The sequence below is a fragment of the Oppia nitens genome, unplaced genomic scaffold (assembly GCF_028296485.1).
Source record: "Oppia nitens isolate AA-2021 unplaced genomic scaffold, nextdenovo-longstitch-racon4-pilon3 scaffold33_pilon_pilon_pilon, whole genome shotgun sequence".
NCBI classification, from domain to species: domain Eukaryota; kingdom Metazoa; phylum Arthropoda; class Arachnida; order Sarcoptiformes; family Oppiidae; genus Oppia; species Oppia nitens.
The window spans coordinates 372501-399852 of NW_026533214.1; the positions used below are offsets into that span (position 1 = coordinate 372501).

Here is a 27352-nt window from a genome sequence, read left to right on the forward strand (position 1 = left end):
TAACAAATAGATTTTATACATATAAAAAAATTAACATTATAATAATAATAATTATCTAATTTTTTTTTTAATACAATAACAATTAAAATAAAATCAATAGAAACAGTAGAATCAAAACAATAGATAGATAGAAATTATTATTTTTATTTTATAATAACAACTATATTATAAAAAAATACTAATTTTTATTTAATATAATACTTATATATATATATATATATATAATTTTTTTTAAAAATATTTTAGTTATTACTAAACATTATCATTATCATAATCATCAAATTAAACAAGATCAATTTTAAATGCTATCATATATATATTTATGCAGTCCCTGAGCTGCTGATGGCTGGGTGGGTGCCTATCGCTGCTGGTGCTTATGTATACCCTGTACCAACTACCTCTGGAGCTTCTATACCATCAATAGCTACCAGTGCTTCCATAATATCATCTACTAGTCTATCAGGTTTGGCATCTACGTTGGCATCATTGGGTTCATTAGATATCAGTGATTCCGGTTGTTGCGGATAACCGGATGAAATAACTGGTTGTATATCTGGTTCGGTAGGTTGAGGTGTCTGTACGATAATAGCAGGTAACTGATCGATAACAAATTCCGGTAGTAACTGTGCGATAGCTGCCGGTCCCGACGGTAACTGTAAGTGATTATTAGGTGATGAATCGGGTGTCTGTAGGATAACTGGTCCGGTAGTTGTTTGTTTGACTACCGGTCCGGTCGTTATCAGTTTGACTACTGGTTCGGCCGTTTGTTTGACTACATGTTCGGCCGTTTGTTTGACTACTGGTCCGGTAGTTGTCTGTTTGACTACTGGTTCGGCCGTTTGTTTGACTACTGGTTCGGCCGTTTGTTTGACTACTGGTCCGGTCGTTATCAATTTGACTACTGGTTCAGCCGTTTGTCTGACTACTGGTTCGGCTGTTTGTCTGACTACTGGTTCGGCCGTTTGTTTGACTACCGGTCCAGTCGTTGTCCGTTTGACTACTGGTACGGCCATTGTATGCGCAACTACTGGGACTACAGCGGCCAGTGTTTGTCTGATAACTGGTTTGTCGGGCGTCGTTGTCGTCGTTGTGGTCAGACCTTCGATGTGTTGGACATTGATTACCGATTTGGATCCGTGAAAGGCATACGAACGGACACTGGCCTGACTATCGTTATCCGAGTCGGCTATACTGTCGGCCTGTACTTTGATCTCCTGGTTGTTGTTGTTGTTGGTGTTGTCGGTATTTGTGTTGAATTTTGTCGGTCTGGCCATCACTACTACCGACACCGATAATAATAATAGGATAACTGTGCCGATAATAGACACTAATAACTGCATATTATATATCAATATATAGAGAGATGCAGTATATGTTATTATTTTTTTGAAGGGGGGGTTGTTTTTTAAAAGGTGTAAGGTTTTAATGGGGGGAAAAATAAACTATTAATTATTATTATTATTATTTAATATTATTATTAATCTAATTATATTTTACATAATATATATATACAGTATATATATACAGTACTGACATTTTATATACTGTTTATATATAATTTATATTATTTAGTTACTTGATATTTAATAAATTTTATTTTATTTTTTTATAAAAAACTAAGTTATTTAGTAATATGATTATAATATGACTTAACATTTTTTATTTTATTATATATTTTTTAAAAATTATTATTTAACACTTTTAACACTTTATACTATATATATTATGCAATTTGTAATAAAAATAAATTACTTTTACTGTACTTTAGATAATCTAGTTTTTAAAATTAAAACATAGACTATAATTAATTTAAATATATTTATTTTTTATTTATATATATATATATATATATATATATATATATATATATATTTCTATACCTGCATTAATTTTTGAAAAATAATTTTTAACTAATAATATATTTTATATTTATAATTTATATATACTGTATGTTTATATATTATAATTTGAATTTTTGTATATTAAAAATTATATACAATTAAAGTTTAGTTAAAAAATATTATCAAAAAAAAAMCGGGAAAAAATTATTTAATAGTTTTTTTAATAAAATAATATATAGTTTTAATAGTAAACTAAAATATTTTTTTTTTGATCTTTTAGTTTCCGGGAATTTATTTGAAAATTTCCTATATTTTTATTAGGAAATTATTTTATTTTATTTTTTGAAACTATATAAACAATATGGCGACAAAAATTTCTAATAATTAGTTTTTTTTTGAAATTAAACATTTTAAATATAAAACATTTTTATTATTTTTACACCAACAAAATCAGCAACTACAATTAGTTTTTATTTTTTTTTAAATAATAATAATTTTATACTAATGCTAAATTAATAATAATAATCATAATTTTAAATAACAATTTTTAGACAAAAATTTTTTTTAATTCAATATATTTAAAAAAAACAAAAAACAAAAAATCATTTTTTTTAATATATAAGATTAATAGCAAAAATAAAACAGCTCCAGGTGCTAGATGCTGCTTATAATGGTGATCCTGAAACAGCAGCTCCCGGTGCTGCTCCTGATGGTGCTCCAGTAACAGCAGCTCCCGGTGCTGCTCCTGATGGTGCTCCAGTAACAGCAGCTCCTGGTGCTGCTCCTGATGGTGCTCCAGTAACAGCAGCTCCTGGTGCTGCTCCTGATGGTGCTCCAGTAACAGCAGCTCCTGGTGCTGCTCCTGATGGTGCTCCAGTAACAGCAGCTCCTGGTGCTGCTCCTGATGATGCTCCAGTAACAGCAGCTCCTGGTGCTGCTCCTGATGGTGTTCCAGTAACAGCAGCTCCTGGTGCTGCTCCTGATGGTGCTCCAGTAACAGCAGCTCCTGGTGCTGCTCCTGATGGTGCTCCTGAAACAGCAGCTCCCGGTGCTCCAGTAACAGCAGCTCCTGGTGCTGATCCTGATGGTGATCCAGAAACAGCAGCTCCTGGTGCTCCGGTAACAGCAGCTCCTGATGGTGATCCTGAAACAGCAGCTCCCGGTGCTGCTCCTGATGGTGCTCCTGAAACAGCAGCTCCTGGTGCTCCTGAAACAGCAGCTCCTGGTGCTCCGGTAACAGCAGCTCCTGATGGTGCTCCTGAAACAGCAGCTCCCGGTGCTCCGGTAACAGCAGCTCCTGATGGTGATCCTGAAACAGCAGCTCCCGGTGCTCCGGTAACAGCAGCTCCTGATGGTGATCCTGAAACAGCAGCTCCCGGTGCTCCGGTAACTGCAGCTCCTGATGGTGCGCCTGAAACAGCATCTACCGATGGTACTACAGCTGGTGCAGGTGTCGCTCTACCAGGCAGTTCGGGTACAGCGGCTGAAACTGCTATAACAGGTGCCGACGGTTGCTGGACAATAACCGGTGCCTGAGGTTGTTGTGAGATTACCGGTGCCGATGGCTGTTGCGAAATAAATGGTGCCGACGGTTGCTGAGAGACTACCGGCGCTGACGGTTGCTGAGAGATAACGGGTGCCGACGGTTGCTGTGAGATTACCGGTGCTGACGGCTGGTGTGAGATAACGGGTGCCGACGGTTGCTGTGAGATAACGGGTGCCGACGGTTGCTGTGAAATAACGGGTGCCGACGGTTGCTGTGAGATAACGGGTGCCGACGGTTGCTGTGAGATTACCGGCGCTGACGGTCTCTGAGATATTACCGGCGCTGACGGTTGCTGCGAGATAACCGGTGCGGACGGTGCCTGTCCAATAACTGGTACGGCTGGCTTGGCCTGGCTGGCCAAGTTATCGGCTGGATTGGCCGGTCCCTGAGCCTGAGCTTTCGGTGGCCTAACACCTTGACCGTCGGCTTTCGATAGGGCACTGGACGACGAATTACTATAGGCTCGGGCTACCGAATTGGCCAGACCTTTATTGTCGGCTTTCGATCCCGATTTGGACAGCGATCCCGAACCTGAATCCGAACTGGCATTTGCTTGGCTATCGTTATCCGAATCCGATGTCGAATCGGCCTGCGATTTGACCTCATCGTTGTTGTTTGATTGCGAACCGGGAGCACCGGGAGCACCACCGGCAGCACCACTGGGAGCACCACCGTGAGTACCATTGGGAGCACCGGGAGCTGATGGATTGTTGTTGGCCACCTGGGGTCGGGCCGATACCTCCGATAGACTGACGGTAGTTCCCACAATCAACAGTGCCAACAATGATAATTGCATTTTATATGTTTGGGTTGGTTTGGTTGGTTTTTTTTTTGTTGAAGGTAATAGACTATCTATGATAGTATGCTATATATAACTAACTAACTAAACTAAAGTTTTGTATAGTTAATAGCAATTATAATTAACTATTTATTTTTTTTAAATGAAACTAACTATTTGTGTGATTGATTGCAATGGTGATGACGGGATGTTTGTAACTTAATAACTGTGCACACGGTTTGGTTGGTTGGTTGGCTAGTTTTGAGTTGGATTGGGTAGGTTTTGGTTGGTTGGGTTGGGTGTCATGTTTGTCAGTAATGATTAAATTAAAATTAATTTACAGATGTTTTTTTTTTGGTGCCATTTTTTTTAATTAATTAATTAATTAATTAATTTGTTGGTTAAAACACTATTTTTTTTAATAAAAAAAAACTTTACAAAAATTATTGCAAATAATTTTTTATAATATATATATATATATACAGTATATTTGATATATCAATATTAATATTACACATAACACTATTACTACAGTATTACTAATAAATTATATAAATTATTAGTAATAGTATTAAAATGTTACTATTGTTTCATAATTTTTTTTTTAAATATAAATATAATATTATACTATAAAATAGTTTTATTTTAAATATTATATATATCTAATTACAATAGAAATTTCATCTAAAATTTGATCTATTTAAAATATATAATTATAATTTTTTATAAATTATTTATTTTTTTAAGATAAAAAATACAATAAATATTTTAAATTATTAAAAAAAACTAACACAATCACTAAGTAATTTAAATAATATATAGTTTAAAATTACCAAAAAAATATATATATATAAATAGTATTATACAAGTAATATGATATACACAGTAATAAAAAAAAGGGTTTAAAATTTATAATTTTTTTAACTTATTTTAATTTATTATATATATATAATATAAGGTATATATACTATATATTAATAGTTATATATATAAATTCCTTCCACTAGATTTCAATTGCCAAATGTTTTTTTTTGATATATATTTTCCCCTAAATTTTCGCCCATATATTTGCTTATATTATTATTATTATATTTATAATAAAACATATGTAATCAATATATATATTGTTAGAGAAAAATTAAATTAATATTTTTTAAACACTAAATTTATTTTTAATTATATGTATAAGTTTTGAAATAATTACTGTTAGATTAAATGATTTTAGTATAATTTTTATTTTATTTTATTTTTTAATAAAAAAGTTTTAATACCTACTAACTTTTTATATATTTTAAATATTTTTCATACATTTTTTTTCTGGGAATAAACGGGAATTTAATGGGAAATTTCTATATATATATATTTCTATTAATGAAAATGGCTGCCAAACTATATATATATATATATAAATAATATGGAGAATATATAAAAATTAATTAAAATTTTAATAATACATTTAGTATTAATAATATTAATTATAATATTTCTTTTTTTAAAAAATTATAATAAATTTATTATTTCAAAAACAATTGATTGTTTAATTATAAATGTATAATAAAAAACAACAAACAAAACATTAAACAACAAAATAATAATAATAATAATTTTATTAATAATAATAATAATAATTTATATGCAATATATAGATATTTAGATATTTGTGAAAAAAAAACAATTTTTGTTTATAAATATAATAATAAATATTAAGCTATTGTTTTAGGGTTAGGGTTAAGGTTATTGTTAGCTAATAAGGGGATTGAATTTTTTTTTGACTGATTGTTTTAGCAGTGTTTACTTTGATACTGCCTTCGGTGCTACTACCGGTGCTGCTGATGCTTCCGGTGCTGCTACTGATCCAGGTGCTGCTGATGCTCCTGGTGCTGCTGATGCTCCTGGTGCTGCTGATGCTCCCGGTGCTGCTGATGCTCCTGGTGCTGCTGATCCCGGTGCTGATGCTGCGGGTGCTGCTGATCCAGGTGCTGCTGCTCCCGGTGCTGCTGCTGCTCCTGGAGCTGCCGGTGCTGCTGCTCCCGGTGCTGCCGCTTTCGGCTGTCGTACGCCCAGACCGTCGGCCTTGGCTACGGCATTGGACGACGAATTGCTGAACGCACGCGAAGCCGAATTGGCCAGACCTTTGTTGTCGGCTTTCGATCCCGATCTGGATATGGATCCCGAACCTGATTCCGAATTGGCATTTGCTTGACTATCGTTATCCGAATCGGATGTCGAATCGGCCTGCGATTTGACCTCTTCGCTGTTGGCGGCGGGAGCTCCGGCAGGGGCGCCAGCGGGAGCACCGACAGCGGGGGCTCCGACAGCGGGAGCTCCGGGTGCGCCAGCGTGAGCACCGGCAGCTGGGGCTCCGGCGACGGGAGCTCCGGGGGCGCCAGCGGCGGGTGCTCCGACGGCGGGAGCTGCGGCGGCGCCACTGTTTGGTTGTTGTTGTTGGGGTCGGGCATCCGCTAGGATAACTGTCCCGATGACCAACAGTGCCACTATTGAGACATGCATTTTATTGTTATGTTGTTGTTGTTGTTGTTGTGTATTAACTGAAAGCTAATTGAAAACTAAACTATCGGTGATTTTTTTTTGTTTAGTCAATTAGTTTTATAGATAGACTACTACTATCTCTCTCTCTCTCTCTCTCTCTCTCTCTCTCTCTCTCTCTCTCTCTCTCTCTCTCTTTCTCTCTCTTTCTTTCTTACTTACCTATTAGGTAACAGTCAAGTGATGACGGAGTTTATGTAATATAATAACTGTCCGTTTTTATGTGTCTTATGTTTTGTCGCTATGAGTGGAAAACAGATGTTTTATTTTTTGGTAATTTTAGTATTTTTTTTCTTTAAAAAAAATAAAATATTAAAAATAAAATAAAATCTATTTTTTGAGTGATTTTTTTTTTATTATATCATATTTTTTTCATAGTTATACAATTACAGGACGTCTGTATATATATATATATATATTTATGAAAATCTAATTATGACTCCCCCTCCCCACCCCCTTCCTCGCTCTCTCATAACATATTACAACCCCACCCCACCCCTCCCTTCCTAATAAAAACCAAATCAATATTATTTACGCATTAATTTAAGTTTTTTTTAAAATATTAATATAATTAACACTTAATTAATTTTATTTTATGTATTAATAAAAACTGTTATATTAAACAACAACAAAATATTAGCCATTTTTATTTAGCCATATTTAATATATATATATATAGTTATAATTATTTTTAATAAATTAAAAAAAATGTCTACTCTATGTTAATTAAAAAAAAAAATTTTTTTAAATTAATATAAAATTATGATTTAAAACAACTATTATAATAATAATAATACAAATTATTATTTAATTTTTTTGTTTGTTTAGAGATATTAATAAAAATTTATGACAATATTTTGTTAAGTATTTTATTTTTAGGTGTAGAAAACATATTATTAAAAAAATTAAATTTTAACAAAAAAATTTTTAGCATTTATAGGATAATTTTATTTTTATTTTTAATTAATAATTTAATAATAAATTGCTGTATGAGGGGTGGGGTGGGGGTGTGGGTAGGTTAGGGACTAGCAATACTAAAAAATGGCTACCAATTTAATAAATTTTATTTTAATTTATATATATATGTTTTATTTTAATTTATTTAGGGTAACTGTGCCGGGCTATAATAAAGTACAGTATTATCATCATTATTAACTACTATAAATAATTATAGTAAAAATCAACAATAACAATTAGCAAACAAACATACAGTATATACAGTATAACATCCACACACACACACACACAAAACAAATAATTATTAATAATATTAAAATAAAAAAACAACAACATTTTGTTTGTAATTAAATTTATTTATAAAAAAAATAATAATAATAAAAACAGCAAATTAAGCAATTAACTTAATAATAATTAAAAAAAAAATAAAACATAAAATAAAATTTAACAACAACAACACCAAATAAAAAATTTAGTAATAATAATAATAATTAAAAATGTTTATATTTTTTTTTGAAATATATTTTTTTAATAAAGAAATTTTTCAAAAAATTAATTTTAGTTTAGTTTAATTTTATGGATAATAATTAGATTAGTAGTAGTAATTAGTTAGTATAGTCGGTCCCTAAAATAACCCATCCCTGAGTCCGTCCCCACCTCCTCCCTAAGCGGCCGGGGCTGCCGTCGAAACTACTGGCGCTGGTTTCGGTGCGCGGACACCCTTGCCGTCGGCTTTGGCCAATGCATTTGAAGAGGAGTTACTATAGGCACGTGAGGCCGAATTGGCCAGACCTTTGTTATCGGCTTTTGATCCGGACTTGGATATAGATCCCGTACCCGAATCGGAACTGGCATTTGATTGGCTGTCGTTATCCGAATCGGCAGTAGCGTCGGCCTGGGATCTAACTTCTTCGTTGTTGTTGGCGGCGGCCGACGGGTCTTCGGCCGGTCTGGCCATTGACGTCATTATGGCCAGTGTACCGATTAGCAGGATTACCAATGTCAATTTCATTATTGAATTATTTTATTATTAAATTAATATAATATATTTAATATATATAACTAATGTATGATAGGGTATATACTAACTGACTGATTGATTGACTGACTGTTTGCTTAATAAACTTAATACTAAAATGCAATGATTTTATGATTTTGTTTTAAAACATATARAAAAAAAATTTAATAATAAAAAATWWTTTTTTTGCTAAAAAAAAGCCCAGATTGTATAGTTATAACAGTGTGTATAGTTGGCAAAAATAAAATTTAGGAAATTTTCCTGGAAAATTTCTAAATAAAAAAATTTCTGCCCATTATAATCTTGAAACAAATTTATTTTATAATTATTATAAATATTAATAACTAACTAAATTTTTTTAATATTAGTATTATTATTTTTTGTTAATATTCAAAGTTAAAACAATAATTTATCTAATTTTAAAATTAAACTAAATATATATATATATCAATTATAAATAAATTTTTTTTGAGCAAAAAAATCTATAATTATATTATTATATTTTTAAAAAAAAACTAAAATTTACAACTAATATAGTAATGTAGTGTCTACTTTATGTTGTATTACATTAATAATGAAAAATAAAGTAAAAAACTAACTAATCCTGATTAAAAATTTTATTAAAAATTTTAATCAGAGAAACTTTATTAAGAAAATTTCTTTATTATTATATTAAATCTAGTTAATTGCTAATTAAATTAATTAAAAAATTAAAGTAATTTTAATTAAAATTTGATTTCCTAACGTCAAAGTTACAAAAAATTATTACTACATATACATAAAAACTAAAGTATTTGATTAGGCAATTGATAATTATTAGTTTTTTTTATAAAATTATTAAGTTTTTTAAGTTTTATTTTTAATAAAAAAACACTTATTGACTAATATGATTGGTTAGATATATCTATATACAGGTACTATAGTGAGAGCACCTCCTTTAATAAATATTTATTTATTTTTTTTAATGATTATGGACGTCCTAATCGATTGATGCCCTATAATTTTTAATTGATGATATGCGTCATATCAACTGTATATGTATTTGATTTATATATATATTAAAAATACAGTATACGTGTATTAAAAAAAATTATTTCAACAAATATAGACTAAAAATTTGTTGTAATCATAAAAAAATATTTTTTCAATAAAATAGATTATTACACAATTTTTTTCAGACATATTTAATTAATAAAAAATTATTATTTTTTTTTAATTATTAAAACAACCACAAAAAATGTCTACTTATTTGTTATTAAATAATTTTGTTGTTGTTGTTTATATATATATTTAGATATAAATATAGATATATAAATATATATATATATATATATTTATAGATATTTACAATCTTTTAGCTAAAAAAATCTAAAATTTTATTATTTATTTTAATAACAAAACATACGTATATAACACATAACATACAAATAATAATAAATTTAAATTAAAGACTAAACTTTTTAAAAAAAAAAATAAATAAATAAATTTAAATAATAATTCAAACAAAAATATAATAATAATAATAATAATTTAATTAATTTTTAATTAATTTTGATTTAATTTTGATTTAATTATTTATTTGCTTTCTTTGTCTTCTTTGTCTTCTTGTTTTTTATCCTTTTTTTCCGCCTCTTTGTCTTCTTTGTCCTCTTTGTCTTCTTTAGCCTTATCTTCGCAATCATCGCCCGACTCTTCAGTAGTAGTCCTTTGTTTTGATTTCTTAGTCGACTTCTTCTTCTTATTCTTATTCTTCGATGTCTTAGCCTTTGACGACTTTGTCTTCGGTTTGTCTTCAGTTGATTTGGTTTCTTCTGCTTCTTCTTCTTTCGATTCTTCAGTGGATTCTTCTGTTTCTCCTTCGGCTACCGTTTTTTTCTTCAGTTTGGCCAACAATTTGTCGGTCTTTTGCTGATCAGTCCAATCAAATCAATCAGTAGTCAAACCAAACAAACAAACAAAACAAAACAATTAATTATTTAACCAAACAATGCGAAAGAGAGAGAGATAGAGATTAAGAGACTTAGAGTTAGAGAGGGGACAGGGAGTTAGAGGGGGGGGGGGTTGGGATTGATGGTAGATAAAACAATTAACATAATATTTATTAATTAGGGGGAGGGGTGGGTGAGGATAGATCTAGTGGTGGGTAGTGTGGGTAGTGTGGGTAGTATGGGTAGTATGGGTAGTATGGGTAGTATGGGTAGTATGGGTAGTATGGGTAGTATGGGTAGTATGGGTAGTATGGGTAGTATGGGTAGTATGGGTAGTATGGGTAGTATGGGTAATATGGGTAGTATGGGTAGTATGGGTAGTATGGGTAGGGATGGGTAGGGATGGGGGGGGGAAGAAAGTTTTATAGAGTAATATAGCTTATAATTATTATAAAATTAATGATATACTTTAGCTCCCTTTACGGCCAAATCGCTAACCGTGTCCATCGCAGCCTTGCGTATGTCCTCGTTGTCGGCCACGTCGGGTACGTCGGCAACGTTGGCCGCTTTTTTCACCTCACTATCCGTATCCAGTGCTACATCGGTCAGTGCGCTTGTTTTGCCGCCGGCGCCGCCTTTGGCTACTTTGGCTACTTTGTTGGACAGTTGGCCTAATTTTGGCAGTTTTTTCTGTGCTTTTAGCAAATCGTTTAGCAGGCCGTCGACCGATGACAAGGAGATACAGGTGCCCACAACTATCAGTGCTATCGACAGCGTTAATTTAGTGGTCGCCATGTTTTATTTATTTTTTTTTTTGAAAAATAAAATATATATATATATTTTTGTTGGTATAAATGGTTGCTATTACTGTATACTAATATATTAATAAATACTGTATATATGATTACAAAATAAATTATGTAATATTTTATATATATATAGCGGTTGGGGTCGCTATTATGCTTTGCGTGTGTTGACCGATGATAGCGATTACAAGAGATGACAATCGATGGACACAAGAGTTAATTAAATAAACAATTTATTGATTGATCATAAAAACAGTGTACAGTATTATTGAGTTAAGAAAAAGAATGAAAGTGTTGGGCGGATAGGGATATGAATACAACAATAGATAGTCAGGTGAGAGAGAGAGAGAGAGAGATAATAATTACGTTCCCCAAAGTACTCCCCCCGAAGTGGCTTGGCCACGACTAGAAGTAACGAAAATCGGGGTTAGTATTGATTCGAACGCGACGTCCAGAACGAGTTGTCAATGGTTTAGATGCTGATGGAGTGATTTGATTGTCGGCATCTAGTGTGTTATTACTTGTCTGTTGTGTTGTAGGTTCGACCGGTGCCTGGATGTATGCTGGCTTGAGTCGATCTATGGTAACAGTAGACTTGCGACCATTGATGTCGATGTCGAACGTCTTGTCTGTGCGGATGAGTACTTGATATGGGCCATCATATGGTGCTTGTAGTGGTCGGCGGACAGCATCATGTCTTAAGAATACATGAGAGCAGTTGCGTAGATCAGTAAATACGAATGTTCGGCGCTCGCCATGTCTTTGGACAGACATCGGGCGGAGTTCACGCATGTGTTGACGTATTTGAACGGCGAAATCAGATGATTCAATTGACGTGTCGTCAGTGTTGCTGAAGAATTCGCCGGGCAATCGCAGGTGTTGGCCGTATACAAGTTCAGCTGATGTCGCGTTGAGATCCTCTTTGTATGCGTTCCGCATGCCTAAGAGTACAATCGGTAGTAAATCAGACCATTTCTCGCTATTATGACACTTGATTGATGCTTTGAGTTGACGGTGAAAACGTTCAACGAGACCATTAGCTGCCGGATGATAACTAGTTGTTCGGATCCGTTTGGTGCCCAGCAGTTGAGTGAGAGATCGAAATAAATTCGATTCAAACTGCCGGCCTTGGTCTGAAGTTATACGTAATGGTACGCCAAATCTTGATATCCAACCACTGATCAGTGTTCGGGCAACTGTTTCAGCAGTTATGTCTATCATCGGTAGTGCTTCGGGCCAACGAGTGAAACGATCAATAATCGTTAGACAATAAGTGTATCCGTTTGATGGTGGTAGTGGGCCAACGATATCAATATGTATGTGTTCAAAGCGTTGCGATGGCAGTGTATATGAGCCAATAGGTGCTGACACATGTCTGGTTATTTTTGAACGCTGACACTCGATGCAGTTGCGGACATATTGTTTACAATCCGACTCAATATTTGGCCATATGAACGCTCGTTTGACTAGTTTTGTTGTTGCTTTAGCTCCGGGATGTGACAGTGAATGCAATGATTGTATAGCAATTTGTCGGTAGTTTTTAATTATAAACGGTCGGGCAGTGCTTGTAGATAAGTCACACCATATTTTTGATGTACTGTGCGGTAGTGACACAAGTTTGAGGGATAGTGATGTCTGAGAAGCGATGATGTCGTTGAGTTCAGTGTCGACTTCTTGCTCTTTAGCTAAAGCTTCGTAATCGACTTCATGAGCGATGGTTTCTATGCGAGACATCGAATCGGCGACAACATTGTCTTTACCCGAAATGTGGCGAATATCAGTAGTGAACTGAGATATGTAGTCCAATTGACGCATTTGTCGTGGACCTGCTTTCTCCGGTTTTTGTTTGAATGCATAAGTCAGTGGCTTGTGGTCGGTGTACAGTATAAACACTCGGCCTTCGAGAAGATAGCGAAATTTCTTCACCGATTCGTATGCGGCCAATAGTTCCCTGTCATAGGCGGACCACGTAGTTTGCTTGTCTGTGAGCTTTCGAGAAAAGAAAGCAATTGGTTGCCAATCGCTGTCCACTAGTTGTTGAACGGATGCTCCGATTGCACCGTTGGATGCGTCGACCATTAGTGATAGCGTCGCGCCGGTCAATGGATGTGTTAATAGAGTGGCATTAGCGATGGCTGTCTTCAAAGACTCAAAAGCATTGATTGCTTCTTCAGTCCAATTAATGACATCATTCTTGGCTCCGGAAAGATATGTGTTCATCGGTGCCTGAATAGTTGCGGCGTTCGGTACGAATCTTCGGTAAAAGTTTGCAATACCTAAGAAACGTCTGAGTTCTTGAGTAGTCTTCGGTTGAGGAAACGTTAGAATAGATGCGACTTTTTCTGGTTGTGGACGAGTTCCTGTATGATCGACAACGTAACCGAGAAATTTGACATCAGAGGCGCCAAATACACATTTGCCGACATTGATCACTACTCCGTAATCTTTGAGTCGAGTGAATAACTGTCGTAAGTGGTCCAAGTGTTGAGTTTCGTCTTTAGATGCGATGAGTATGTCATCAATGTATGCGAAACAAAAATCGAGACCACGGATTACTTCGTCAATAAACCGTTGAAAAGTCTGTGCAGCGTTACAGAGACCGAAAGACATGTATAAGTATTCGTATAAACCGAATGGTGTCTTCACAGCTGTCTTGGGTACGTCTTCTGGTGCAATAGGTATCTGATGGTAGGCTTTAACCAAATCGATGGTTGAGAAGACGCGACAACCGGCGAGATTATGAGTGAAATCTTCGATGTGAGGCACTGGATATTTGTCGGGAATTGTACGCGCGTTGAGAGATCTGTAATCACCACAAGGTCGCCATTCATTGTCCTTCTTAGGGACCATATGAAGAGGTGAGGACCAGTTGCTTGATGATGGACGACAGATGCCTTGAGATACGAGTGACTCGAATTCACGTTTARCGTAATTGTATTTATCGCCAACCAGTCGTCGGCGGTCACTACAAACAGGCGGTCCATCAGTTGTAATGATGTGATGTACAGTGTTGTGAAGTCTAGGCTTCATTGTTGCTGACGGGCGAGTAATTACTGTATATTCTTCGAGAAGTCGATGATAAGGCGTGTCACCGGTGACTGTCCTAATAGTCGGTATGTCGACGACTTGAATGCGTCCAAGCACTTTGAGACCAGTTATACAGTCGAGTAAGCGGTTGTGTCGAAGATCAGGTGCTATCCCGAAGTGTGCGAGAAAGTCGGCACCAATTATAGGCGTTGATACGTCTGCAACAATGAACTTCCAATTAAAAGCGCGGCGAAGTCCGAGATCCAGGTTTAGATAATGTGAGCCATACGTCTTGATAGGAGTACCGTTGGCGGCAAAGAGCTGATACTCTTCTACACGCCTTCGACATAGCTTTGAGTTCGGGAATACTGAGACATCAGCACCCGTATCGATGAGAAATGATATTTTTGTGACCTTATCGGTGACAAACAGACGACGGCTTTTGTTGTGGGAATCAGTTGCCGTCGCTATTGATTCCCGTTCGCGTTTCCCTCATTGTAATTGCAGGGCTTTGTACACTTCGTTGCTTTATTGCCGAATCGATTGTGGTACCAACACTGGCCATTATCTTCGCGATTGCGACTGTTGGATCGGCCACGTCTTTGAGATCGAGATCGACTGTGATCGCGAGATCTATTGGACGACAATTGAGCTATTTGTTTGGTGAGTGCATCGATTTGTTTACGTAATGCTTCTGTTTCGGTAGATACTGCTGATACATGTGCCGATTGATACGTATCGTGTATTTCGTCGGCAATATCGGCCAGTGTGTTGAGCTGTTCTCTTGAGGCCTTTAGTATCTTCTGTGTGTCGTTTGGCAGTCGTCGCATCCATAATGTCTTCAGTGCATCATCTGTAACACTTGTGCCGGCCAATTGGCGGAGTCGTCGAAGGAGTTGAGATGGTTTACGATCTCCGAGTTCTTCGCGATCGATCAGTTGTTCCAGTCGTTTGGCATTACTTGTTGATAATCGACTGATGAGTGCGTCTTTAATTGTTTTGTATTTGTCAGTAGCCGGAGGTTCAGTAATAATATCCATCACTTCAGTTGATTGGCTGACAGTGAGCGCCGATAAAACGCTTCCGTACTTTACGGCATCGCTAGAGATACGATTGGCAGCGAACTGGCCCTCCAGAAGTCCGAACCATAGCGCAGGATTCGAATCATAGAACGGCGGAGGCCTTACGGCCACTGAGTCCACATTTGTTGTTGTAGTTGTATTTTCGGTGTCTGGCATTGTTTGCGACAACAGGCGATGACAATAATTTTGTTGACTTTTGTTGAGTCGATTACGGCGGCAGAAGCGATGATAAGGTGATGGTATCGGCGATAGGACGACAAATAGATGAAAAACACGTTTATTGTAATCAATAGGTCATCGGCGGTGAAAATCACTGGTTCGGGTCACCAATATAGCGGTTGGGGTCGCTATTATGCTTTGCGTGTGTTGACCGATGATAGCGATTACAAGAGATGACAATCGATGGACACAAGAGTTAATTAAATAAACAATTTATTGATTGATCATAAAAACAGTGTACAGTATTATTGAGTTAAGAAAAAGAATGAAAGTGTTGGGCGGATAGGGATATGAATACAACAATAGATAGTCAGGTGAGAGAGAGAGAGAGAGATAATAATTACGTTCCCCAAATATATATATATATATATTTAGTATTGATTTGATTTAGTTTTTTGTTGTTGAAAATTACAGATGTTTTTAATTTTATTTTTTTTGAGATTTTTATTTTTACTTTTCTAGCAATAATATACTGTATATATAATAATATATTTAATATAAATAATTATTATTATTATTATTTTGTTTTCTGGACACATATTTTGTTTTGTTTTATTTATTTAAAACTAATTATTTTATAAATAATTAAAAATAATATATATATATATATAATTTGTTAAAAATTAATAGATATAGTAATCGACTAAAAATATTTGAGTTAACAATAATAAAAAAAATTAAACAACAATAACAACACACATATATTTTCAAATATAATATATATATATATATATATATTCAGTATATTAATAATTATTTATTTGCTATATTCATTATATATATATATATATATATAATCACCTTTATATTAATAATAATAATAATAATAATAATAATAAATTATACAAACAAACAACAAATAAAGTATTTATTAATTAAAACTAAATTTTAACTAAAATACTAAATATACAGTTACTGTATATAAGATAATGTATATATCAATTGAATATCAATAACAACACTAATAATAATAATAATAATAATATTATTATTAGTATTATTTGGACGGAGCAGTGGCCGGATCGGGATCATCACCTCCGGGGGTGGTCGCCGACGGTTTTTTGGTTGTCCCCTTTCCGCCCGGTTTTTTGCCGTCCTTTTTCTTTTCTTGTTTGTCTTTATGTTTGTTTTTATCGTGTTTTTTCTTGTCGTCCTTTTTTGATTTATTATCCGCTTTTCCTTTCTTACCGTCCTTTCCTTTTCCCTTACCTTCCGACGGTTTGGCCGCTTTCAGTACGACATCACCGGCTTCTGTAGTCGTAGTGGTAGTAGTGGTGGTCGTATCGTCATCTGGTTTGGCCTCTTTGAGTACGACATCACTGCCGCCTTCAGTACTAGCAGTTGGTGTTGTAGTTTCCGATTCGTCCTAAATGTTTGTCCAAAAAAAAAACAATAAATATTACAGTATATTGCGCTTATGGTGTGGGGGAGGGGGGTTTGGTTTTGGTGGTGTTTAACAAAAACTAAAAACAATCACTACATTTGCCTCTACACATGTCACACATACACATACTTAACATACATACCATAGACACACATACATATATACATACACACACACACACATACACTCATACATACACACATATACATACACATAAACACACACACATACATACATACATACATACATACATACATACATACATACATACATACATACATACATACATACATACATACATACATACATACATACATACATACATACATACATACATACATACATACATACATACATACATACATACATACATACATACATACATACATACATACATACATACATACATACATACATACATACATACATACATACATACATACATACATACATACATACATACATACATACATACATACATACATACATACATACATACATACATACATACATACATACATACATAAACACATACACATACACACACACACACATACACACACACACACACACATACATACATACACATACATACACACACATATATACACAAACACACACACATACTTACATACATACATACATACATACATACACACAGATACACACACACATAAACACACACATACACACATAGACATACATACACACATAGACATACATACACACACATACATACATCAGTTTTGACCATGGTCATCATAATAACAATGCCGATGATAGCTACCAGTGCTATCGACATTTTAGTGGTCGCCATAATTTTTGTTGATTTTTTATTAATAGTTTCTCCTTATAATGATATATACAGTGTATATATATATAAATTTATATCTATAAAGTACAGTACAATCAATATTATCAAAGATATAATACTTTATAGAAACTATTGATGAAAAAATGAATAATTTTTTTTTTATAAGTAATAAATTTAATAAATTTGAAAAAATTACAGATGTTTTCAACTTTTTATTTTTTTTTTGGTGATTTTATATATTTTATATATAATAATTAATTAATTTTATATATTTGCTAATAAATATAGGGTTATATATATATATATATATATATATATATATATACTGTATTAATATAGTGTTTTTTATGTACTAAAAATGTAAAAATATTCCCGCCCTTAGTATTTTATATACAGTATATATATTTATATTTGTTGTAAAATTTTCCTAATACTGTATATAATACTAATTTATAGATACAGTTAATAATAATAAGTAATTAACCATAAATTTCTAGTATAAAAATCCAAATATTAATAGTTTTTTTTTTTTTAAATAGTTATAGTTTTTGTCCCACAAAATATTTGTGTAAATATTTGACAACAACAACAACAAAATTAATTAATTAATAATTTTGGACATTTTATTTTGTGTATACAGTATAAATTTTTTCTACTTATTTTATATTATTTTAATAAATAGTAAATATAAATTATAATTGTAGATTATAATTAATTGATTTATTATTATTATTATTATTATTTTAGTCAATAATTGTAATCTAATTAATGTATAAATTATTGTTTATTTTTAATAAAATATAATAATAATAATAGTAATAATTTATTTAATATTTAATTTTAATTTATATTCATATATCTTCTTCTAATAATAATAATAATTGTTATAAAAAAAAATTTTTATAGAAAATTATTTTTTATGTTTTTTGTTTGTTTATACAATAATATTTTTTTGCAGACAAAAAATTATAAAAAAAAAATATTTTTAATTAAATTATTTGTTTTTTTTTGTTTAATTGATTATCAACAGTAGTAGTAGTAATAATAATAATAATATTATTATTATTATTATTATTATTATTATTAATGGTATTATTTAGACGGAGCAGTGGCCGGATCGGGATCATCGCTATCGGGAGTGGTAGTGGTGGTCACCTTTGGCGTTGTCGCCGATTTTTTGGTGGTCGTCGACGTCGACGACGACGACGACGACGACGACGACTTTCCACCGGATTTTTTCGGATCAGCTTTCTTTGAGTCGTCCTTTTTGTTATCAGTTTTTTTCTTGTCGTCCTTTTTGTCCGCTTTTTTCTTGTCGTCCTTTTTGTCCGCTTTTTTCTTGTCGTTGTTGTCGTCAGGTTTGGACTCTTTTAGTACGACATCTTTGTCATCATCTTTGGCGCCGACCTTATCCTTCAACAATGATTTTAACAAACAATTTAACGATTTATTTACTCTCTCTCTCTCTCTCTCTCTCTCTATCTATCTATCTATCTATCTCTCTCTCTCTCTCTATGTTTATGTGTGTGTGTGGGATAGTGTTATATAATAACAAAATCATATACACACATACATACATAAGTACATACACACAATAATATATATAACTTATATATATACTCACACACACATACATACACTAATAAATACACTAATAAATACACACATACATACACACATACATACACTAATACACACACACACATATACTTACACACACACATACACACACATACACACACATACACACACATACTCACACATACACACACATACACACACATACTCACATATACACACACATACACACACATACTCACACATACACACACATACACACACATACTCACACATACACACACATACACACACATACACACACATACACACACATACACACACATACACACACATACACACACATACACACACATACTCACACATACACACACATACACACACATACTCACACATACACACACATACACACACATACTCACACATAAACACACATACACACACATACACACACATACTCACACATACACACACATACACACACATACTCACACATACACACACATACACACACATACTCACACATAAACACACATACACACACATACACACACATACACACACATACACACACATACACACATATACTCACACATACACCTACCTTTTTATCGCCGGTCTTAGTGGCCAGTGCATTGGGCCTGGCCTTACTGCCGGCAGTTTTATTACCGCTGTCATCGTACATACCGCCCAGTTTGACCAGAAACCCGCCAAACGGTTCGGGACCGCCTCTGGCTTTCAGTTCTTCTTTGGCCTTATTTTCGCCATCTTTTACCGCACTTTCCAATTCTTTCCTGTTTTTCAGTTTATCTTTGACTGCACCGGTCTTTCCCGACGCCGCCGGACTAGTAGTGGTCACACCAGCAGATGCTGGTGGCGGCGGCGGAGCCGACTTCAGCGGTTTGTCCTCCAAGTCGTCCATCGATGCTTTCAACGGCTTATCCTCATCGTCACCACCACCACCACCACCACCGGGTGTCGTAGTCCTGGCCGTTGTGGTAGTACTGGCGCCTTGTTGTCGGCCGTCATCGTCGTTGTCAACAATTTCGCCGACCGCCGGTCGCGGCACCTCCTTGTAGATGGAGTCGAGAAAATTTTCGGCACCTACTAGTAGGGGCCCCGATTGTGATTGTATGGCTATCAATAGGATTGGCAGCAATGATAGCACAGGTAGATAGTTGATAGGATATACCATTTTTATTATTATTATTATTATTATATGTATGTATGTATGATGTTGTGATTATAATTACTATTTATAAACTATCTGTTAGTTATATAGTTATATAGTAGTAATATCTGTGATAATAATAATTTTTTTTAAAAAATAATAGTTATTTTATTTTTATTAAATAATATTATCAATAAAATAAACAATAGATTGTTTTATTGTTAATTAATTTTATTGTTTTTTTATTATACTTACATTTTGATGATATATTTTTATATAAAGATTTACTGTATATATATATAGTACTATTTTTTACAACAACAAAAAAAACAATTAAATTTAATTTAATTAATCGATTTTAATGTTTATATATTTATTATTATTTTTTATATATATATATATATAAATAAAATGTCTACTTTTTTTCTTACTTATAATATTGTTGATAAAACTATTTAATACCATTGAAAAAATAAAATAAAAATATGGCGTAATTGTAATTTAATATACAATTTTTTCAAAAAAAAAATATATATATATATATGTAATTTATATATATTTAATTTTTTAAAAAGATTTTACTATTATTTTAAATTGATAATTACAATTTATAACTTATTATACTAATTGTCTATGATAAAAAATATTTAATTAATTATTTATTAGATAATAAACAAAACAAAAAAAAACATAATAATTTAAAAATAAATTATATTTATTTTCACACAAAAAAACATAAAATTATTAGAAATATACAGTAATAATAACAAAACAAATAATAATATTAATAACATAAAACTTATTACAATTAATTTATATAAAAACAACTGTTTATAACATTATTATCATTTTAAACATATAATTTTATATTATCATTATTATTATTATTATTACTTTTAATCATTATCATCATCAATAAGCACCTACATGTCAATCCTACTCCCACCCCATCCATCATAAACCCCCCAAACAATTATTATTACTATTACTAATAATTATGTTTTGCTGCCTCCAAATCATCCGGATTGGTGTCATCATCGCCACCACTACCACCACCAGCACCGGTATCTGAATCCCTATTTGACTTACGTTTCCTTTTTCTCCTCCTCCTGCTACCGTTGCCGCCATCATCATCACCGCCACCACCATCATCATCAAACTATATGAGGGGAATGGGGAGGGGTAAGGGGAGGGGGGTAAAAATAAATTTTTAATATATAATTATTGTATATTATTTTTGAAATACAGTTGAAATTAATTGAATATTATAATATTGCTTATCTAACTATGATTTAAGTAACCACTCTCACTTACTCACCCACTGCATACTAACTAACCCACTATATTGTATGGACAGTATATTTGTTTTTTAATAGATTTTGTTTTTTAGACACACCCGCCCATACCTACATCCATATTAGGATCCTTATCCTACATCCAGAGAGAGAGAGAGAGAGAGAGAGCTATAGAGAGTGTTAAAGAGAGAGTTAAAGAGAGAGACAGAGAGACAGAGAGAGACAGAGAGAGACAGAGAGAGACAGAGAGAGACAGAGAGAGACAGAGAGAGACAGAGAGAGACAGAGAGAGACAGAGAGAGACAGAGAGAGACAGAGAGAGACAGAGAGACAGAGAGAGACAGAGAGAGACAGAGAGAGACAGAGAGAGACAGAGAGAGACAGAGAGAGACAGAGAGAGACAGAGAGAGACAGAGAGAGACAGAGAGAGACAGAGAGAGACAGAGAGAGACAGAGAGAAACAGAGAGAGACAGAGAGAGAGAGATAGACAGACAGAGAGAGAGAGAGAGAGAGAGAGAGAGAGAGAAAGAGAGAGTGATAGATAGAGAGTGACAAAAACACGTACACTACTGGCGTAACTATTAACGCGCCTCTTCTGGCCACTGTGTTGGCCAGAGCCGTCGTCCAGTACGCCTATATCGGGCAAATAGAAACCTTCGTACGGATCGGGACCACCTATTTCTTCCAGTTCCCTATTCGCCTGATGTTCGCCCTGTTTGACCGCCTTTTCATAGCTGGCCGCCATTTTGGCTTTTTCGGCTGCCCTAGCCTGCGGTGACTGGCCGTTATCGGCCGACCCGTAGTTACTGGCGCCGCCGGCATCTGAGCCCTGATTGCTGTACGACTCGGCTGGTGGAGGACCGTTGTCGTCAAATAACGGCTCGTTGTGGTCGTAGTGATGGTGTGGTCCCAGGTCTCGGTACATATCGGCGTAACCGCGTCGGTGCATACGTTCGGCCATATCGTAGTCATCTCTATCATGACCACCACCGCCACCGCCGCCGTGATGGTGACGGCGTCTATGACTACCACCACCACCACCTCCGCCGCCGCCGCCGGGCCTATAATGTATTGGTCCGCCGCCTCCGCCGCCGCCTCTGCCGTCACCTAAGCTCACGGCTAGTATGGGTTCTTCATAGGGAAAGTTGTTATTACCGCCACCTCCGCCCCAACTGCTGGACAGTCGGTCATTGTGTGGCCGATGATAGTCATCCATAAACTCATGTGATGGCGGTGGCGGTGGTGGTGGTAGTGGTGGTCGTCGTCGTGATCTACCACCTGAGCCCATATCCATACCACCCCCACTCTCTTCCATGTACTCTGAATAGCCATAGACTTGTAGTACGGGTACTGACCATATGACTACTACTACTACTACTAGTAGTAGTAGTTTAGTGGACAGGTATGTCATTATGTTTTTTTTGTTGGTATAATACTATTAGATTTATTATTTATTTATTAATTTTCTATATATTATATAAAACAAACACACATTTTACTGATATAATAATAATAATAAAATTAATTATAATAATTACTTTATATTTATTTTATATTATTATTGTACTAATTATACGACATTTTATTTTATAATTTAATTAATAATTTATTAATTAAAACTATTAACTAAAATGGGTGCACTATTAAAATAATTTTCTAGAATATTATTATTTATTTATTTATTTTAATTAAAAATAATAAATAAATAATGTTTTTATAAATATGAAAAAATAAAATAATAAATTTTAAAATACTAATAATTTATTCAATATTCAAAAATATTTTATCTAATTATCACTAATTGATAAGTAATTAAATCAATTAAAAAATAATGATTAACTTTATTTATATAATAATAATAATTTGAATATAATTTTTTTTACTTCAATTAATAAAATTGATTATAGCTTCCTATTTAAAAAAAATAAATTAAACATTTAAATTAAATAAAGAAAAAAGTTTTTTTTAAATATAAATTTGCAAAAAAATAATTTTTTATTGAAAATAAATTTTTAGATTTAACATAATTGATTAAATTAAAAAATAAGATTAATTAATTAAATTGATTATACATAATAATTAAAATTTTGAAATTATTATATGAATAAAAATTGACCATGGTTATCAATAGTTTCTATAAGTAGAAAAAATGCAAACAAACAAACAAAAAATAAATAAATAATTATAATGTAAACTAAAAAAAAAAACAGAATATTTAAAATATTAAAAAAATATTTATTATTTTTTGTGTATATTTAATAATATAATATACAACACAACACAATAAAATAATTAAAATAATTGTTAAGTTAATTATTGTAATTATTTAAAAAATAAATAAATTTATTTATTGAAACTTACCATTATCATTTTAATAATTTTTGTTTGTTTGCTTGGTTGGTTAGATATTTTATTTGCAACAATCGCATGAACAGCTGCCACCCTTACAGCCACACTGGTCGCACCCACCACATTGGTTAACCATAACTACCGGAGCCACCATTGCTATTAGATATTTTTGTTGATAGGGTTAGGTTATACAAACAAAAAAAAACAAAAAACAATTTGAAAAATTATTTTTTTTAAATATTAATTTTTATTTAGTTAGTTAAATAACTATTGAAATATTTTTTTGACTTATATTTTTCCAATCGCGCCTAACGTTTTTAAACTATAGTATTTAGGTGTCGGGTGCACACACCAAAAAATAAAATTGTAGGTAGGTGCCGTGTGCTATTATTAATAAGGTGCCGGGTGAAAATTAAAATTGCATGTTTTATGTGCAATCAATTAGCCAAACAATTAGATTAGATTAGTATATAATTTAATAACAAATAATAAGAGTCGCCAAAAAAAATATTTTACATTAATGTAATAAATAATATTTAAAAAAAAATAATAAATGTATAATTTTTTTTGTTAGTCAAAAAATTTAAAAAAATAAGCTAGCTAAAAAAATTAGTTTATTTAGCATATATATTTTCAAAAAAAATAAATTATTGTATTTTTTGATTAACTATTTAACAAATATTAGATTTTATTTAAATATAATTTATGTGTTTTTTTTATATATAAACAACAATTTGGTGACTCTTATTATTAATTGATTTAAATTTCATAAGTATCTAATCTAAAGTTATACATAATTAAAAAAAAATACTTGTACACTTTACAATTTTCACCCGGCACCTTATTATTAATAGCACACGGCACCTACCTACAATTTTTTTGTATGCACCCGACACCTAAATACTATAGTTTAAAAACGATAGGCGCGATTGGAAAAAAGTATAATTCAAATAATATTTAATTAGTTATTTATAACTAAATAAAAATTAATATTTAAAAAAAAATAATTTTTTAAATTGTTTAGTTTTTGTTAGTATAACCTAACCCTATCAACAAAAAATATCTAATAGCAATGGTAGCTCCGGTAGTTATGGTTAACCAATGTGGTGGGTGCGACCAGTGTGGCTGTAAGGGTGGCAGCTGTTCATGCGATTGTTGCAAATAAAATATCTAACCAACCAAGCAAACAAACAAAAATTATTAAAATGATAATGGTAAGTTTCAATAAATTAATAATTAATTTTTTTTATAAAAAAAATAATTACAATAATTAATTGTTTATTATAATTATTGTCGTTTTATTAGTTTAATTATTAAATACTAATAATAATATATAATTATTTTTTAATAATAATAATAGTTTATAAGTTTATTTGTATTAAATATAATTAATTAAATAAATTTAATTTTATGTTTGATTTATTGATTTATATTTTTTTCAACTTATAGACAATTTTTTAACCATGGTTAATTTCACCTATAAATTCAAAATTTTATAATTATATATATTTTTCGAAAAATTTTTGTTTTTCTTTAAATCAATTATTTTAACAAAAAAAATGTATTTTTGAATAATATACTAAATAATAAATAACTTTTTTTTTGCAAATTTTTAAGTTATTTATTTATTTTTTAATAATTTAATTTGTTTTGATTTTCAATAATGGTAAATAAATAATAATTATAATAATAATAATCAATTTTATTTAGTCAACTTTGTCAAAATAAAAAACATTTATTAATTATTAAAATTGTAAAAAATTAAATCTTATCAAAAAAAATAATTAATTAATTAATTCTATAAAAAAAATAGTTTTTAAAAATAAATAATTTATGCTATTTTATATAATATATTAATATATATATATATATATATTTATTATTTACTGTACAATAATTAGATTTGATTTTTAATTTATTAGTATATTAAATAAATATCAATCAAAATCAATCAAAAAAAAAAAATCATACAAATGGCGACCAAAAATACCGTTCCTCACTCATGGTCTCACTGTCACTGGACATGGGATCCGAGGACATCGGATCGGTATTACTACCGCCGGCGCCGCCATTGGCCGTCAATATCCTCCAAAATAGTTTAGGTGTCGATGAACTACCACTACCTACAGTAGTAGTTATAGTAGTAGTAGTGGTGGTAACGGTACCACCAGATTTAGGACTGGCAGCCAATGATATGGATGATGATGATGATGATGATGATGGAGATGCTGATAATGATCCACTATTACTACTACTACTAGATGATGATTTGCTAGCTAACTGTCCACCACTACTACTACCACCCCCACCACCAACACCGCCGCCCACTACTTGCCAAAACAGTTTGGCTATACGATGGGGATGTAGTGCCGATAGTGGACCGCCCGTACTGGCAGCTGGTTGCTGATGAGTACAGTTACCCGATTGTAGGGCCAATTGTTTGGGTACCGAGTTTTCCAGTTTGCTACCGAACCCACAGTATGATGAGCTACGGGTTTTTATATAACATATAAATAATTTTTTTTTTAATAATATTAATAATAATAATAATTAATTTAAAAATAATAGTCTACTAATTAAACTTAAATACAGTATGAAAAATATATTTATCATATATTTTTTCTAAAAAAATTATAAAATAACTAAATAAACTAAAATAAACTAAAAAAAAATTTTTAAAAATACTAATAATATTTAAATATAAATTCAATTAACTATATAATCAACTCCTAAAATAATAATAATAATAATATAAAATATATATTTCTATTATAATTATAAAATAACTAAATAAATAAATTTATATATAATTTATTTATTTTTTTTTTGAATTAAATTCAATTATTTTAATCATAAACTATTAATTAGTATCAAATCAAATAAATAAATTATTATTTACCCCCTAATTCCTAACCAACCCCCCAAATACCCCCTAAAAACATAACAAACTGATAACTATCCTACACTACCTGTCCATTTAAAAATATATATTTAACACCTAAAACACCTAA

At 32.2% G+C, this 27352-nt stretch overlaps 7 protein-coding genes and 2 long non-coding RNA genes across 9 annotated transcripts; 1 reads left to right on the forward strand and 8 right to left on the reverse strand.

The window, feature by feature from the left end:
• Window positions 1–2460: 2460 nt before the first annotated feature.
• Window positions 2461–8825, reverse strand: LOC128956846 (mucin-19-like). Its single transcript, XM_054302558.1, has 5 exons — window positions 8343–8825; window positions 6413–6721; window positions 5911–6368; window positions 4957–4963; window positions 2461–4252 (listed from the first exon to the last, which is right to left on the reverse strand). The coding sequence occupies exons 1-5, from the start codon at window positions 8679–8681 to the stop codon at window positions 2507–2509; spliced, it is 2859 nt and encodes a 952-aa protein (XP_054158533.1). The 5' UTR covers window positions 8682–8825; the 3' UTR covers window positions 2461–2506.
• Window positions 8826–10196: 1371 nt separating this feature from the next.
• On the reverse strand, window positions 10197–11437 carry LOC128956933 (putative uncharacterized protein DDB_G0292636). Its single transcript, XM_054302643.1, has 2 exons — window positions 11084–11437; window positions 10197–10595 (listed from the first exon to the last, which is right to left on the reverse strand). Exons 1-2 carry the CDS (start codon window positions 11408–11410, stop codon window positions 10263–10265), a joined length of 660 nt encoding a protein of 219 aa, XP_054158618.1. The 5' UTR covers window positions 11411–11437; the 3' UTR covers window positions 10197–10262.
• A 3397-nt stretch (window positions 11438–14834) lies between these two features.
• On the reverse strand, window positions 14835–15686 carry LOC128956847 (uncharacterized). The gene has a single exon (XM_054302559.1). It carries the CDS (start codon window positions 15684–15686, stop codon window positions 14916–14918), a length of 771 nt encoding a protein of 256 aa, XP_054158534.1. The 3' UTR covers window positions 14835–14915.
• A 943-nt stretch (window positions 15687–16629) lies between these two features.
• LOC128956888 (uncharacterized) lies at window positions 16630–18100 on the reverse strand. The gene is made up of 2 exons (XM_054302603.1): window positions 17873–18100; window positions 16630–17115 (listed from the first exon to the last, which is right to left on the reverse strand). The coding sequence occupies exons 1-2, from the start codon at window positions 17948–17950 to the stop codon at window positions 16747–16749; spliced, it is 447 nt and encodes a 148-aa protein (XP_054158578.1). The 5' UTR covers window positions 17951–18100; the 3' UTR covers window positions 16630–16746.
• Window positions 18101–19007: 907 nt separating this feature from the next.
• On the reverse strand, window positions 19008–21036 carry LOC128956886 (transient receptor potential protein-like). Its single transcript, XM_054302601.1, has 3 exons — window positions 20952–21036; window positions 20130–20824; window positions 19008–19360 (listed from the first exon to the last, which is right to left on the reverse strand). Exons 2-3 carry the CDS (start codon window positions 20718–20720, stop codon window positions 19040–19042), a joined length of 912 nt encoding a protein of 303 aa, XP_054158576.1. The 5' UTR covers window positions 20721–20824; window positions 20952–21036; the 3' UTR covers window positions 19008–19039.
• A 512-nt stretch (window positions 21037–21548) lies between these two features.
• On the reverse strand, window positions 21549–23396 carry LOC128956885 (RNA-binding protein cabeza-like). The gene is made up of 2 exons (XM_054302600.1): window positions 22558–23396; window positions 21549–21855 (listed from the first exon to the last, which is right to left on the reverse strand). The coding sequence occupies exons 1-2, from the start codon at window positions 23305–23307 to the stop codon at window positions 21685–21687; spliced, it is 921 nt and encodes a 306-aa protein (XP_054158575.1). The 5' UTR covers window positions 23308–23396; the 3' UTR covers window positions 21549–21684.
• A 568-nt stretch (window positions 23397–23964) lies between these two features.
• On the reverse strand, window positions 23965–24631 carry LOC128956924 (uncharacterized). The gene is made up of 2 exons (XR_008484533.1): window positions 24354–24631; window positions 23965–24126 (listed from the first exon to the last, which is right to left on the reverse strand). It is a non-coding gene; the product is annotated as an uncharacterized LOC128956924 (long non-coding RNA).
• Window positions 24632–25297: 666 nt separating this feature from the next.
• LOC128956925 (uncharacterized) lies at window positions 25298–25950 on the forward strand. The gene is made up of 2 exons (XR_008484534.1): window positions 25298–25555; window positions 25791–25950. It is a non-coding gene; the product is annotated as an uncharacterized LOC128956925 (long non-coding RNA).
• Window positions 25951–26306: 356 nt separating this feature from the next.
• Window positions 26307–27318, reverse strand: LOC128956848 (uncharacterized). Its single transcript, XM_054302560.1, has 2 exons — window positions 27311–27318; window positions 26307–26829 (listed from the first exon to the last, which is right to left on the reverse strand). Exons 1-2 carry the CDS (start codon window positions 27316–27318, stop codon window positions 26307–26309), a joined length of 531 nt encoding a protein of 176 aa, XP_054158535.1.
• Between the last annotated feature and the right edge of the window lie 34 nt (window positions 27319–27352).